General features: G+C 49.7%; 7 protein-coding genes across 7 annotated transcripts; 4 read left to right on the top strand and 3 right to left on the bottom strand.

Moving 5' to 3' along the window:
- Positions 1-1,915: 1,915 nt before the first annotated feature.
- VTN49DRAFT_994 (uncharacterized protein) lies at positions 1,916-3,806 on the top strand (the record flags this gene model as incomplete). Its single annotated transcript, XM_069416676.1, has 2 exons — positions 1,916-2,538; positions 2,597-3,806. The coding sequence occupies 2 exons, from the start codon at positions 1,916-1,918 to the stop codon at positions 3,804-3,806; spliced, it is 1,833 nt and encodes a 610-aa protein (XP_069270034.1).
- A 552-nt stretch (positions 3,807-4,358) lies between these two features.
- On the top strand, positions 4,359-4,861 carry VTN49DRAFT_993 (uncharacterized protein; the record flags this gene model as incomplete). The annotated part of the gene is made up of 3 exons (XM_069416675.1): positions 4,359-4,399; positions 4,496-4,643; positions 4,715-4,861. 3 exons carry the CDS (start codon positions 4,359-4,361, stop codon positions 4,859-4,861), a joined length of 336 nt encoding a protein of 111 aa, XP_069270033.1.
- A 326-nt stretch (positions 4,862-5,187) lies between these two features.
- VTN49DRAFT_992 (uncharacterized protein) lies at positions 5,188-6,491 on the top strand (the record flags this gene model as incomplete). Its single annotated transcript, XM_069416674.1, has 3 exons — positions 5,188-5,353; positions 5,429-5,474; positions 5,543-6,491. The coding sequence occupies 3 exons, from the start codon at positions 5,188-5,190 to the stop codon at positions 6,489-6,491; spliced, it is 1,161 nt and encodes a 386-aa protein (XP_069270032.1).
- Positions 6,492-6,523: 32 nt separating this feature from the next.
- On the bottom strand, positions 6,524-8,811 carry VTN49DRAFT_991 (uncharacterized protein; the record flags this gene model as incomplete). The annotated part of the gene is made up of 4 exons (XM_069416673.1): positions 6,524-6,671; positions 6,736-6,791; positions 6,854-7,133; positions 8,756-8,811. The coding sequence occupies 4 exons, from the start codon at positions 8,809-8,811 to the stop codon at positions 6,524-6,526; spliced, it is 540 nt and encodes a 179-aa protein (XP_069270031.1).
- Positions 8,812-8,932: 121 nt separating this feature from the next.
- VTN49DRAFT_990 (uncharacterized protein) lies at positions 8,933-10,207 on the bottom strand (the record flags this gene model as incomplete). Its single annotated transcript, XM_069416672.1, has 4 exons — positions 8,933-9,253; positions 9,312-9,675; positions 9,733-9,950; positions 10,028-10,207. 4 exons carry the CDS (start codon positions 10,205-10,207, stop codon positions 8,933-8,935), a joined length of 1,083 nt encoding a protein of 360 aa, XP_069270030.1.
- A 1,100-nt stretch (positions 10,208-11,307) lies between these two features.
- VTN49DRAFT_989 (uncharacterized protein) lies at positions 11,308-11,634 on the top strand (the record flags this gene model as incomplete). The annotated part of the gene is made up of 1 exon (XM_069416670.1): positions 11,308-11,634. One exon carries the CDS (start codon positions 11,308-11,310, stop codon positions 11,632-11,634), a length of 327 nt encoding a protein of 108 aa, XP_069270029.1.
- A 363-nt stretch (positions 11,635-11,997) lies between these two features.
- On the bottom strand, positions 11,998-12,901 carry VTN49DRAFT_988 (uncharacterized protein; the record flags this gene model as incomplete). The annotated part of the gene is made up of 5 exons (XM_069416669.1): positions 11,998-12,087; positions 12,148-12,345; positions 12,407-12,517; positions 12,613-12,766; positions 12,834-12,901. 5 exons carry the CDS (start codon positions 12,899-12,901, stop codon positions 11,998-12,000), a joined length of 621 nt encoding a protein of 206 aa, XP_069270028.1.
- Between the last annotated feature and the right edge of the window lie 1,490 nt (positions 12,902-14,391).

Here is a 14,391-nt window from a genome sequence, read left to right as displayed (position 1 = left end):
AACACCGATCATTCCCCCACTGAAGCTTTCTTAATAATAATCGAGTCCAGCCGTCTGGAACTTTGCCCAGGACACGGTTCCACTCTAATCTCTTCCATGTGATTTGGGCTTGAGCTTCGCATCCCGGTCAAGCCATGAGTGGACAAATTAGATCATGCCATGCAAAGCTGGTGGCCATTGATTTGAATCGTTAAGCGACATTGCTACTGTAATTGAACTTCTTTGCTCGATTGACTTGCCATGGAAGACAACGGAGAAATTCTTGTCAATCTCGGAGTCTCGGTTATCAAATTTCTTTCATTGATCCTCGGTATCTGATCGGCAGCCTTCGCACTCCAGAAAGAATCGAACAATTCGATGTGGTCTAAACTTGTCAAAAACCCTCTCAAATGGCCCAATGGAACTGAGTGATCCAATTAAATTTGCCTTTTTGCAGTGGTATCTTTCGCTCCACGCTGTGATCCGTGCACCAACTTTGTTTCTAACTTTGTAGATCTTCGGAGTGAATGCCGCATCATGAGAGAAGTTCATGCAAGAACATTTATCTAGCCGTCGGTGACTTCGATTTCTTCCCACATAAGCACTTGGACTGTGAGTTTGATGAAGATGAATGACGATGACATGAGTTCTTTGAGTTTCGAGAGGCGAGTTGCTAAGGTCTTGTCCAACACTTGCTGGCTCCGCTCTGGCGGAATTTCTAACTTGGGTACTCGTATCGACATCGGGCTCTCGGTCAGTCATAGATTTGACTCATCTCAATCGCTGCGAAGACCATTGTGACGATGGCATATACCTAATAAAGAAAGCCGAGTTGTATGGGACAAGTAGAACATAAAGGGTTCCCTGTATCAGAAAAAGAGTGCCAGGCCGGGGATTTACGCGCGCACATAAAAGTAAATGTACGGATACCCACACGCGCAAAGGGAGCAACAAGTATGAAATCGTCTCAGAAAGTCAGAAGATGTCTGTAACTAGAGTTTCTTAGGATGAATGAGTGCACCTGGAGTCGCTCCGAGAACGGAAGAGTGCAGAGGGGGGGGGGTCCCCACCCGTGCGCTGAAAGGCTCTAAGGGGAACGCGTGAAGTTCACATCAAGGAACTTTTTCTACTGGACAGAGTACGAGCATATCTGCCTAGCGAAACAAATCAGCCAAGTCACTGGCGGTGAAGGGAAACGAGGAAAAAAAGAAAAAATAGGAAAATAACCTCCCTCGTGCTTTGAGTCAAATGCTCAACTGCCTGTCAATGCTTATAAAGTTTCCATCGGAATTATCAGGTTTCTTAGAGTGCTGCTCTCTGGAACAATCATTCCTTGGGTCTACAACGTAGCATCGGCTACACGATCCTGGCGATCCCGGGTTGGCCGCTGCGCTTCTTCCTTTCTTCCGTCCTGATTGCTTCTTAAACTTATTGCTCAATCAATATCTCATCGGCCTGCTTGCAACATTTATCACGGTAGTTGGCTTCTGGCAACGTGACCACTTTCAACGGTCTCCACGCATTGCCTGGTTATTTCTGCGACGGCTTCCGTCCTCCACACTTAAAAATCCATCGCCATAGGTATAGATCTCTCACCAATCTTTCCTTAAAAACAACTGGATAATTGGTGCGGCATTATTTTCGTGGCGTGTGGGTGCTTGCTGCGATGCCTGTGCCACAACGGGCATTCCTGCACTAACAACCAGAGCTCGATGATTATTCTTTTAACTGTATACTATACATTATACATTCCTGCCGTCCCTGTTGATAGATACTAACCAGAAGTTTGCAGTAGATTCGGCTTTTCTCTGCAGAGTGATCCGTTCCGGAGGCCCTTATCGGTTCCTTGCATACATCTAAAACCACCCCCGCACTCTGGGGCAACATCACCTGGGAACTTGTAAGGTCCAACTTTGCTCGGAAAGATCAAAGCACGATGACTGCTGCTGGTGACATGGGGAAGTTTTCCCCCGAGAGCGGATCACGGGAGGATGAAAGCGAGGCGCCAGATGAACATTACGTCTTGTCTGTATCTGAGGATTCCGACGAGGAGGAGCCGCAAACTACAATCGATCCCATCGACGAATTCCTGAAACCCCTTGAGGTGAACGAGAGCCGCCTCTACAAGCTGGCCCAGAGCTTCTCACCGGTTTTCAAGCACCTCGCACTTACCTCTCAAGAACAATTCCTTCCAACTCCTGTGACACGATTGCCGACAGGCAACGAGCTCGGCCGGTATTTGGCTATTGATGTAGGGGGGAGCAATCTTCGCGTTGCCTTCGTCGAGCTTCTAGGCGAAGAGGAGCCCGATGCGGATCCCACCCCCATAAATGCAACGGAGAGAACTTTTCGAAGAGCTCAACGGCAGCGGGTGAAACGCACAATGGAGAAAAGCTGGCCTATTCAGGACCACTTGAAGAAGGATAATGCAGATGATTTGTTCTCGTGGATCGGGGATTGTATCGCGGAGGTTATTGCGGACAGCTTGTCTTCGGATGCGACCAAAGGTACAATCCCGCCGGAACTAGAGATGGGAATTACGTTTAGTTTTCCGATCATGTACGTCTACTCTCTTTCTATCAGGACCAGGAATGTGGAATTGCTGACACTTGTTTAGGCAAGAGTCGGTGACAGAGGCTACGCTGATGCCAATGGGTAAAGGGTTCGCCATTTCATCGAACCTGGACCTGAAAAACATGCTTCTGCTGGGGTACGAGAGACATACTCGAAGGGCCTCTGACGACTCCGAGCCGTCATCAAAACGTCGCAAGCTCTATGCACTTCCCAAGTTGAAGATCGCCGCCATCACCAACGACACTGTGGCGACCATCATTTCTTCCGCTTATCGGGTCAAGTCCCTCCCTAACAGTAGAGTGGCCATGGGAATCATCGTGGGCACTGGTTGCAACGCTACAATCCCCATGAAACTGTCTGACTTGCATGAGTCCAAGAGGAAACTCGTCAGTGCGAGAGACCCAAACGCTACTGAGACAATAGTAAATACGGAGTGGACTATTTCGGGAGCAGCTGGGCCATTACGCGATCACGGCATCATCACTAAATGGGATGCGGCCCTTGATCGAGCCTGTGCGCGACCGGGGTTCCAGCCCCTCGAGTATATGACCGGTGGCCGGTATCTTGGGGAACTTGTCCGGATCATTTTCTACGACTATCTCACATCAGTCGTCGGACTGGATCGACGGCATCTTCCCGCCGCCCTGGTGCAAGAATATGCGTTGGGCACTGCATACCTTGCCAAGACCGTAGCTCGGATCACGCGCGATGAAGAGTTGGTGGAGGAATTGAAACGATCACTTCCGCCGCCGGAGTCGACGGATTGGAATTGGGATGTCTCCACTGCCAGGGCTTTCCGAAAGGTATCACGGGCCGTAGAGACGCGAGCGGCAGGTCTGATTGCCGCCGCTACAGTCGGCTTGCTGGCATCCACCGGCGAGATTCAGTTGAGGGACGATACCGATCCACGACCCCAGCCCACGATGGTTGGCAGCGATGCAATTGCTCCACCTCGTACGGAGGCAGAAGGACTCAAGTCGCCACGCAATCACATCGTCCCCATCCTTTCCCCGACAACTCCGGACTGGAAGTCGGGCCCGGAGGAATTGGTTGTAGCGTACACTGGTGGAGTGATACAAAATTATCCGCAGTTCAAGCATATGTGCCAGGCGTACATTGACCGGCTAATCATCCGCAACGGGCCACAGAAAGGAGGAAAATCAGTGTTCCTGCGGGAGGCATCCGATGGAGGAGTCATCGGTGCCGGCGTTCTCGCGGCCATGGTTGCCGGCAGTCGGAAGGACGAGGACTAGAAACACGCATGAATACTTCTCATGCATTCATGTCTTGAGTTCGATGGCCTCGCATGACCTACCTTGGCTGATGATTTTTTGCGTCACGCAAAGCCGTAAACTGACGATCGTTCAGATAATTGTATATGTCTTCTCGCCTGCGGCCGAGGTTTTACGCAGATTACGGAGTACTTGCGTCAGGTTGAACGATGGCGGGAATGCCTTATGACCTGGCATGAATGTTGAATGTATTTGAAACTACCGATATAGACTGGAACGGACTTTCATGGGCTAATAATGATACTTTGTTGATGAACCGAAATCCTGGAGCTCAGCCGGGTTTGCTGCCCTTTGATGCCTGAGGCATAAATGATCCGATTCTCTAAGTACCCAAGCTAGGAATGGCTCCACGTGGTAATTACAGTAATATGGCCAAGCCGCCCCCAAATCGGCCGAGTTCGTCACCCACGTGACCGACTTGAATGCCGTCTTCGTCGCCTTGCTGCCTTTCTTCCTATATAAACCTCTACTTTCATTGACCCAGTACGCAGTGCATTACTCCTGGCCGCGAAGATGAGCACTCAAGCGTACTATGAGCTCTATCGCGGCAGCAGGTACTGAATCTCACAGTTCATCAGCCAAGAAAACATTATAACTGCCCGGTTTGACCATGGCTAACTGACGCTCCTCACTTCATGGAGCTGAAACAGTCTCGGTCTTTCGCTGACCGATACCTTGGACGACCTCATCAATGAGGGACGCATCGAGCCCCAGCTGGCGATGAAGATTCTGTCCAACTACGATCGCGTCATAACGGAGGCTTTGGCCGAGAAGGTCACCGGGCGGATGTCGTTCAAGGTGAGACAGGCCATATACTCGTGGATACCACAAAGGTTTCATCATGCTGATGATGACGCCCCGCAAAAAAGGGCCATCTCGATACGTATCGGTTCTGCGATGAAGTCTGGACATTCCTGATCAAGGATGTGACGTTCAAGTTGGAGAATAACCTGACCGTGACTGCGGACAAGGTCAAGATTGTCAGCTGCAATAGCAAGCGTCCTGGTGAGAGCTGAAATATGCATGATCGGGACAGATGCTTTATATGGGGTGTATGGCTGGCGTTTTATGGGCTCTGGGTCAGATTGGCTTTTTACTTCGATAACTGGAAAAAGATACCCCTGAATATAAGATAACGTGAGAAGGTGGCTACGTTTCTCCTCAGCTAAACGTAGTTACTATTAGCATTTTTCCTGATAGATTCCGCTTGCAGTTGTAGGCTAGACTTGAGGCTCGTAAAGGACAGGAACCGGCCGGGACAGCCTAAGACTGTCCGGACGTGTTTAGACCAGAGCCAAGATGATCACTTCGCGCATCCCGTTCCCGCAAACAACACAGCGAGATGCCTCGCAACCTCCCATGGCTAAAAGACCGCAAACCAAACGAGAATGACTCTGCAAAACCCTCGCGACGAAAGCCGGAGACTCCACGGAAGAAATCGCGGCCAAATGTGTTCGACGCCGCGACCCCAGACAACTCCCCGCGCAGGGTGGATATCCTGAGATCATGTACGGAAGGAAATACATCAGACCTTCGTTCCACGGTGGAAGAATGTATTACTGATTTTTCGGAGGTGCTTACAGCAAAAAGCCCGCCCTCGTCTCCTATCCAGCAGCCTCCTGATGAAGAGTCCGTACTCGATAACGTTCCCTCGCTCAAGAGCGCGAATTTCCCCGCTGACGACAAATGATCAAAAGGTTTATGCGCGAAGGCTTCGATAAAGATGACGGCTACATGATGGTCGAAGATGAGCTATACGAAGTCGCGCAAATGTTCACGCGACATCTACACCATGCGGAATATGTCCGACGCAGAAAACAGGTGAAACAGCAGAACGCGGCCGCCGTCAACAATCTACCGCGCCCGACCGATGGACGAACAACGATGCCGCGGGAGACAACACTCAAGAAGAAGTCTGAGCAGTTAGCTCGCGAACAGCAAAAGGCGCTGGACGAAACTTCCCGCAGTCGGCCACCGGTAGATTCTAGTGACGAGGGTGGCATTGCTGCGGACGACGAGGAGGAAGATCGGGAGGATGATCCGTGGGTCGGGACATCGCTGCACAGTTTCATGACAAGTCCCCGGCAGAGCCGGTCGCTTGTGGGATTGGAGGGCCTCAGGTCAAATACCAGGGCGGCAGCGGGATATCGTCCGGAATCTTCGGGCTCGGTACGAAGCCGCGGTCAGGAGAAAAGTAGTCGGCAACAGGAACCCGTGGTTGTTGCTACATCTGGAGAGGAGACGGCAACCGATGATGACTTGGACGTTGCCGTGGCCGGGACGAGTGTTTCTACGCTCCCAAAACAGCCTGACGTCAAAGTCAGGCAGGCTATCACTGCTGAACGACCAGTTCCTGCGCAGCGAAAAGCATCCCCCGAGTTGGAACATGGGTGTGTGCAGGAAAATGGGCCGTCGACTAAACCGAGCTACAAAACCACAACAATCAAGTCGAGAAAGAGAATGCTCTTGGATGAGTTGGATGATTATCTAGACGCGCCGGAAAGAAAGAAACTGGTGGATAATGTACAGGACCAGCCAAGAAGCCCAACAGAGGGATCGGAAAGTTCCACCAACAAAGGCCGAAAAGAGGAGAGGACGGCGAAGAAAGATTTTCGATTCGAAGACGTTCCAACGTTCGTGATATGATAGACGTGTGCGAGGGGCCGAAGGGACGAATTTCACTTATTCAGTCCCAGCTGTTGAAGTTCCCGGTGGAGCTGCCTGAGGCTAGGGTGGTCCTCCTCGCAGGGAACGGCAGTCGAAACCGCCTGCTTTTCCGACACAAGGCGCTGCCTGCTGTCATGGCCGCTCAGCACGCCGCTGTTCCTGCAATCCAGCCCACTCCATCAGTCTGGGGAAACGCAACAGCTCGAGGGACGAAGGGGCCTACGCGTCATCTGTGACGGGCATGCAGAGCTTTTCTTTTCGGAAGTTGGTAGGATATCCCTATGTCTCTGTCAGCGGGCACCCCACGCGACAGCCATTGTTCCTGCCGGGCCAAGACGTACAATCTCAAGCTGTTTCGGCTCCCGCTTGGACCTGAACTGCGTCTTGATCCATTGCCAGATCGGCGAGAGACACCCGGGTGTCGTCATAATCGTATTATTATCGGTTTGGTTTCGAAAGGGAGCGTCTGAACGAGACGGAAGAAACAACGTAACGCCAACCAGAACCTCGATCGCTGGATGCAAGATGCAATGCTCAAAGGAAAGAAATGCCGAAATGCCAACAATGATGAACCGTTCCGAGGGGGAGTTGTGCAAGTGAAGCAATGCGATTAAACAATTACTACTAAATGCCAAGGTATATACGCTTGATGCATATGAAACGAGCGACTGGGAAAGACAAAAACGAACGGACAAAGGAAAGACAGAAAAGAGCTGATGCAAAATAACTCTCCCACCGGAGGCTATCGGAAAGGAGTGAAAGCAAAGAAGAGATGGGAAGAGGCGAGGATAAGACTGGATAAATACCCGTTTACCAGTTCACCTGTACGGGACGTCCCGTTTTTACATGCAGAATTGCAGATAAGGTTAACTATCCACTCAGTCCGGGAAAAATTCTTCATGATTCAGCACGTAGTCAAGGGCGCCCAGTGAACAAGCTCTCTCCCTCAATTGGGAATTTAAGTAAGGGTTTTTGCATGTCGGTCTTTTTCCCCTTTCATGGTCGCCCCGGACGATGACTGGCGTCGAGTGGACGGTGAACTGTATACCGACTACGTAGGTCCTCTTACCGCCAGTTGTTCACGGGACAGCTGGAACCCGATCTATCACAGACCGCCAACAAATCGATTCCAAAGCAAAGGCATTTGAAAAAAAAAAAAAAAATTTGGCATCCTGTCTGCAATGCACAAATATTAATCAGTCACAGCCCTGTTGTTGCCATGAGTGTGAATTATTAAAATGACCGAAAAAATGAGTAAACAATGGTCACGACGTGGTGTAAAAAGGTAGCAGTTACTTTGGGAGAGTTTGCTCTAAAAAGGTGTTTTGCAGGATTGGGCGGGATTTTGGACCCTTTGTGGGCCTGAGGCCTGAACTCGGAAGATCAGAGCGATCGCCAAAGCTTGTCATCTTTACCCATCCAGTGGAGAATTGCGGTATGCTTCAGCCCTGGAATTTTTGATGTTGGGGACTTGAGTCTGGTTCAACAACCGAGACCCAAGATCGGCTACAGGATCCCGTTATTCTTACGAGTTCTACTCCGTACTGCCAGCGGAATATGAGGGCTCCTCGCTGAGCCTACAAAGGAGGTTCACGGATTTGTTTCTTGGTTTTTTCCAAAGTTGCTTTTTCTATTAACTATAACTTTGGGTTTCTAATTACTTGACCGCCGTTAACGAGCTGTAAAGAATTTCTAAAAGTACCTGACTATTGACAAGCATAGAACTGTAATCAGAAAGGTACGGTACAGTACCTGGCTGAATGTCCGGAAACGAGAACCGAAACAACTCGCCAGAGTATGACTCCGACTTTTCCATCTCTCCGACGCCTTACATGATGTTCTTTGGAGAAAAAAAAAAAAGGCGGCCCTCAATTAAGGCATGCCAAGTCTCTTGGTAGCTGACTCAAAATGTCCTTTCTCCGCCAGTTGGGAGGAGCCCCGTTACGCGTGGCTTGTTTCCACGCATTTTCCGTTTTCGGCTCTAGGGCAAGAATATCGTTTCCGCTGTTCCGTCGTTTGGGGAACGGCTGCTTGCATGTTCTCGCAGGAGGGGGCTGGCGGTAGGTTCATGTGGAATGCGTCATGCGACCTCGTTGGATTCAACCCTATTCGGGGTGGGCTAGTGGAGTAGTGGTAGCCTACTGGATGGGCTTCGCTACGGATTTCCGGAAGGATCTGCATGGAGTTTCTTGGGAGGTCATCCCTTGTTGGCCCGTTCCGTAGGGCTAGTGCCTGCATAGTACCTGACTTTCCCGCTCCAAGTCGTCGACTCCATGGACACGGCCGGGACGTTGGGCATTTCTCGGAGTAATATTAGCTTTGAGATGACTTGTCTTGAAAAAAAATCGTTCTTTTTTGCAGTCAACTGAAAAACAGGTTCTACGCGTCAGTCGTATAGGTCCAAAGCATGCCATTCCTGATCACCACGGAAGAAGGTCCCGGAGAGTCCAAGGCACGTTCCAATAGTAGCCAGCAGCAACAATACCGCCAATGCTTATTATCCCCGCCATGAGGGCATTGACCTGATTATTATCCAGGATATCCCGCCCACTGAGAATCTGCCGGCTTTCCGTTTCGTGGGCGTTACGAGACTCGGGCTTTGCAGATGTCCCGGTGACTCTCGTGCCTCTCAAAGTCGCAGTGTTTGCCACGGCTTCAGTGGTGTTGACGCTCCCGGAAGCTCGGTTCAAACTACCCTGAGGAGTAGCCCCGGGCTCTGAGGCTGAAGGATGAATGAGAACCTGTGCAACGGAGACTGTCAGCATGATTGGATGGGCCAGATGACAGAAGAGGATTCACCTTTCGACCTCCAGAACCTTCGACAATTTTGCCACTTTGCTTGTCCACTACACTGGCTTGCAAAAGGCCTCCCAAAAAGCTGTCCACGAGGCTGCCCAGCGTACCCCAGAGGGTCACTACGACAACCCATTGAATTCGATCGCGTACAGACCAGTCTTCATTGCAGAAGGGCAGAAGTAGAACCGATCCCAGTGCAATCGTAAAGGCGCCGACGATACTCGCCAACAAGCCAACAGCGCTGACACCACCATTGGTGCCCGGCGGGACTGTTCGTAGTGTTGGAGAAGTAATGAGCCGCGGCTTGGATCGGGACAGGATTCCAAGCTCCGAGGCATAGGTGTCTGCTGCCACAGCAGCGTAGTTCCTTCTCAAAGTCAGACATTCAACTACTCCATCAATCGACCCGAGTCGGCAAACTCACGCTACAATGCCAACAGCGAGCAAATCTTCCACTCTTTTGCCCTGAGCAAAGCAAGTAGAAGAGTACTCGCCCTTTTTGACTAGTAGTGCGGTCTGCAGCAGAACTAGCAACGATGCCATGTACGAATTGGCCAGGACCTGAATATAATTTCTGGGCCCTTCACCACCAGCACCGCCAGTTGCTGACAAGGTCAGCTTGGCCTTGATCTCATGCTTGGTCTGCCATCGGTCAGAAAATGTACTCTAATTGAGAGCAATGACTCAATCAGTTTGCGAAGTGGTCGATTATGGCACACCTTTGTCGCTTTGGTTGCGCCGAAATAGAAGATGGCAAGCAAGAAGAACGGAGCCGACCATGGATGTAAGGCGTGAATAACGGCGGTGATAAAGGCGGCAAAAAGGCCGGGAGGTGTCAGGCCCCTCCGGGCTCGGTAAACAAGAAATATGATGCTCGGTATCGCTATGAAGGGGTTCATTTTGCTGCTGCCCCTGTGTTTGGACGATGGTGGACGTTGGATTAGCCTCGATGTTGACGTGCGGATCTTCCGAACAGCTGGCCTTGGCAAAGGATCTGGGGTGTTGGGATTTCCTTTCTTGGGAAAGTAGCTTATCAAAAAAGACCATGTTCAGGTTGGATAGCCTACGTGTTTCTGCATCTGAATAAACCTAATGATCTCAGAGATTATTAAGTAAGTTCACTATCAGAGTATGGCTGATGGGGGTTACATATCAGTCTGAGATAAGTATTGGTTACCTTGAGTGTATCGGGTACCTATTGAATGTTGCCAGTTATTCTTCTGTTTCTCTCTTCTCTCTTCACGCACAATAACCTTCAAGTTATGCAAAGAAACCCAGAATTTGCCTTTTATTCTTACCAAATCAAGTGTGTCTACACTTTTTGAATTGTGGGAAGCATTTTCTTCACTCACTTCAGGCTAGGTACAGTACTAGCTGCCAAGAAACGTCACAAATTTGATGAGAAGAACCTCCAACAAGCACATGGATCATACAGCTCCAAGAATGGAATTCTCATTTTTACGATGACATGAAGAACCACGCAGCGGCCCATTGGAAGGGTCATCTCGTAGTATAAATGATCTCAGAATGCCTGAAGCTTCCGGGAGATGATAAAATGCGGAAGCACAGTCATAATTCGGTTCTCATGAGTCAATTTCCGTGAGCCCTGAAGTTCACAAAGAACTCCAGATGAGGCAAATGATCGAATGCTCAATTTACTTGGCCATCTTACCAGTGGAATGTTGCATTGCCCAAGAGCATTCTAGTAGGAGTTAGCCTTGAATGAAACACCAAAAATACGTCAATCAACGAGACCGTGGTAGAATCCGATGCAAGCTTATGAAACTGTAGAGTCACCCATAACATTAGTCTCCGAAACTTCTGAAAATGAATGCCATCCTTGACCTGAAAGCGATATTATTTTGAGCAAGTTCTGACATTCCGTTACAATCTTCGTTGGGAATCAATCGGAAGCCGGTCAGAAGGGCCACTCCACAAATCAGGTCTGCCTTGTCACCCCCTGCTACCATCAACACTCAACAAGCCTCATTGTCACTCAATGAGGAAACGCCTCGGTAGCAAGAAGAACGCCAATTCAAGCAAAAATGCGGCGAAGAAGAAAGATACTACAGAGACGGCCAAGACGGACCACAAAACAAATCGGCTCAAAGATCATCATGATTTTGGACGCTCGCCGAAGAATGCTGAAGAGGTGATTGATGACCAAGAGGCAATGGATCAACGAAGCACCGCCACTATCCGAGCTTTGATGCGCAGTACGATTATGGAACGGACATTACATCCTTATTGCCCGAAGAGTTGGGATCGCATGTATGACAAATGGTCGAATGCTCACAAGCGCGAATGGGGGTTCAATGTGTCGTGAAACGTGAAGGGCTGGGGAGCTCGATATGATCGCTATGAGAGGTCTGTCAAGCCGGCTTTCTTGACTTTTGGCCTGCTTCGCGGTTAGGGGCATTCAATATGCATTGATTGGTTCTAGCCTACTCTTCAGTGCTTCGGTTTACATTGCTTTGGGTTCGCCAATTTTCAGGTGACGGTTAGCTTAGATATAATCATCTTCAACAACATGAGAATGAATCAGTTGCTTCTGATTATCTTTTCTTCAGCTGCGTCGTACATGACAGTAGGGGCCAACTTGATAACCCGGAACAACCAGACCTTCTTGGGTTGCATGCATTAATAAGAGTGGAGATATTATATTTGCATGCAAATCCGGAGTTTTCGACTATTGCTTGCCCTGCTTGATGTACTCGGCGAGGTTGGGCCGCGCCTCGATCGCCTCCTCAAGCTTGATCAAGGACTCAGGCACAGACTCCTAGAAAGAACCCCGTAAGTAACAGATCTGGCCAGAATCGAAGCTGGGAAAAATACTTACCGGCCGCACTCCAATTCTCCGGTCATTATCAAGCAAATGATAGACCGCAAAATCGGCATAAGTGATCTTATCCCCGAGCAGATACGGGCCCGCGTTGTCGTTGTAGTACTTCCCGACAACTTCATAGAAGTGCGGCAAGCGCTGCACGTACTCCTTCTTACGCTCCTCTCCCTTCGTTGCGGCATCTACCCATTCAGCCTGTAGTCATTGTCAGTTTCTGTTTATCGGTCTCGATATACGGACTCAAGTCAGTACTTACCCTCCAGTCAATGTAGATATCCGCGACAGCATCGACCAGGTATTTCTCCCAATTGGTCTCGCCATCGTAGCGGCCGAGTTTTCGGGCAAAGTAGCGCAGGATTGGGATATGCTTCAATTCGTCAACCGTAGTCAGTCATTCTCCCCACCTCTCGCAGATTGACAACCCCAAAGCAGAGGGGTTCACAACGGGTGACTGGCACGTACCTGATTGAACTTGTGCCCGTCATACTCAATAGCAGGCAGTTGGCCAGTTCGTGTGATGCCCTGCTCCAGCAGCTTCTTCTTGTTCTCTGGCCAGGTTGCATCGACCTTGTAGAGGAGCTCCTTGTAGTCGATTCCAGCGTCTTTGAAGAACAGGCTGCGATCATCGGTTAGTAACTTCTTAATGCGCATTCTTAAATTTCTCAGGCGGGATTGCTCCTTACAGAAGAACCCCGCCACGGCCTAGCCGGCCAATGTCGAGATAGTGATAGGTAACAGTCTCACTGGCCATGGTTGATGCCAACAATAACACTACCGTGCGAAAATTCGCCTCGCCGTTTTCGATATCGAGTTTGAATTGAGTGCAACACTCTACGCTGATGAACTGAACCCTCCCCTCTCTTCCTATCTCACATCCCCATATATACTCGACGAAGGTCTAGAAACATCCGCCCTCTTGACCGCTTAATAAAGGCTTATTAATTCTCATGTAAGCTGTCGACGTTTCTGTCCCAGAACCCTCAACGATATCATCATACATGAACAGTCTCATCCCTCGGATCGACGATTCATTGGCAGTTCCAAACAGTTCGACCCCTCTTCTCTGAAGGTTCTAGTGCACCACATGACGCATGATACATATTTACTACGCAACAGACCCACTGTTCAATGAACCATAATCAGAGTCTTTCGCACGAGAAAGCCTTCGTATATTTGTGTATACATAGTATTGGATTGCGGGGCATCGGGTTATCATTGATCTGATAACTCTGACCCCCCCCCGCGCCCATTCCCCCTGGCAGTCAATCATCCGAAACCAGCGGGCCGATACAAGCCGCTTTCAACGCCAGTTCATAGTTGCATGATTTGCACGGATTTACAGCTGACAAACGATATACCCTTTCAATCAAACAGCTATCCCATCAAACATGTCAAACTCGAGACCAATTCTCGGTTCATGATTTGGAATTGTAGAGTTTTTGGAGGGTCTCGATTGGAGTCAGGCACATTGAATTGTCGGAGATCTCCGCGGCGGCAGTGGGCCACGTGGAGCATGAATAGCTTATTCTTCTACTGTAATTACAAATTGCTCATCCGGGATGGCGCCATACCTCCTCCTACAAGGTACCGGAAGAGAATCCAGACACTTCATGGCTTTCCGCTTCAGCTAGAGAGAGCTAGATAGGAGGGGGAAAACTAGCCGGGTCACGTCACGGATAGAACATGTCCAAAGCTGACAAGTTTACCACTTCGAGTTATAAATGACTCATTCTATTCCATAGCCTCTGACGTCTACTCACCGGACAACCGGAGTCACCGGGTTATGTTCAGGCCTGTGGGAGGGAGGGAGGCCGAAAAGCCACTCTAGGGTTAGAGATCTAGGGTTGTATCGGGCACGTGCTTAGAGGTGTGCCCCACAGGTGGCCACAAAATTCAACTACCTATACAGTGAAACTTCCCTATAACGATCATGGGTTATAGCGATAACGTGGTTACAACGATAAGTTTTCGTGCCCGAATTAATTCCCCATACAAATTTGACCATACAACGATACTTACGATATCGTTGCGATATGGGCCGAATATCGTTGTACCCCGGTAAATTCTAGCCAATCATGTGCGCTGTATCATGAGGGCTCCCTGACTTGTCCTGCTTTTGTGTGTCCTCTTCGGCCGTTCAGTGCTCTTCTAACTTCCAAGCACAACCCCAACAGAGCCCGTGCTTCTCCCAACAATCAAAAATCTACTGTAGTGTATATTCTACTGTACTCCGTATGCACG

This window comes from Thermomyces lanuginosus (assembly GCF_041956635.1).
Source record: "Thermomyces lanuginosus strain ATCC 200065 unplaced genomic scaffold VTN49scaffold_22, whole genome shotgun sequence".
NCBI lineage: Eukaryota > Fungi > Ascomycota > Eurotiomycetes > Eurotiales > Trichocomaceae > Thermomyces > Thermomyces lanuginosus.
The sequence above is the reverse complement of the archived record's forward strand: the minus strand, read 5'-3'. Positions and strand labels throughout refer to the sequence as shown.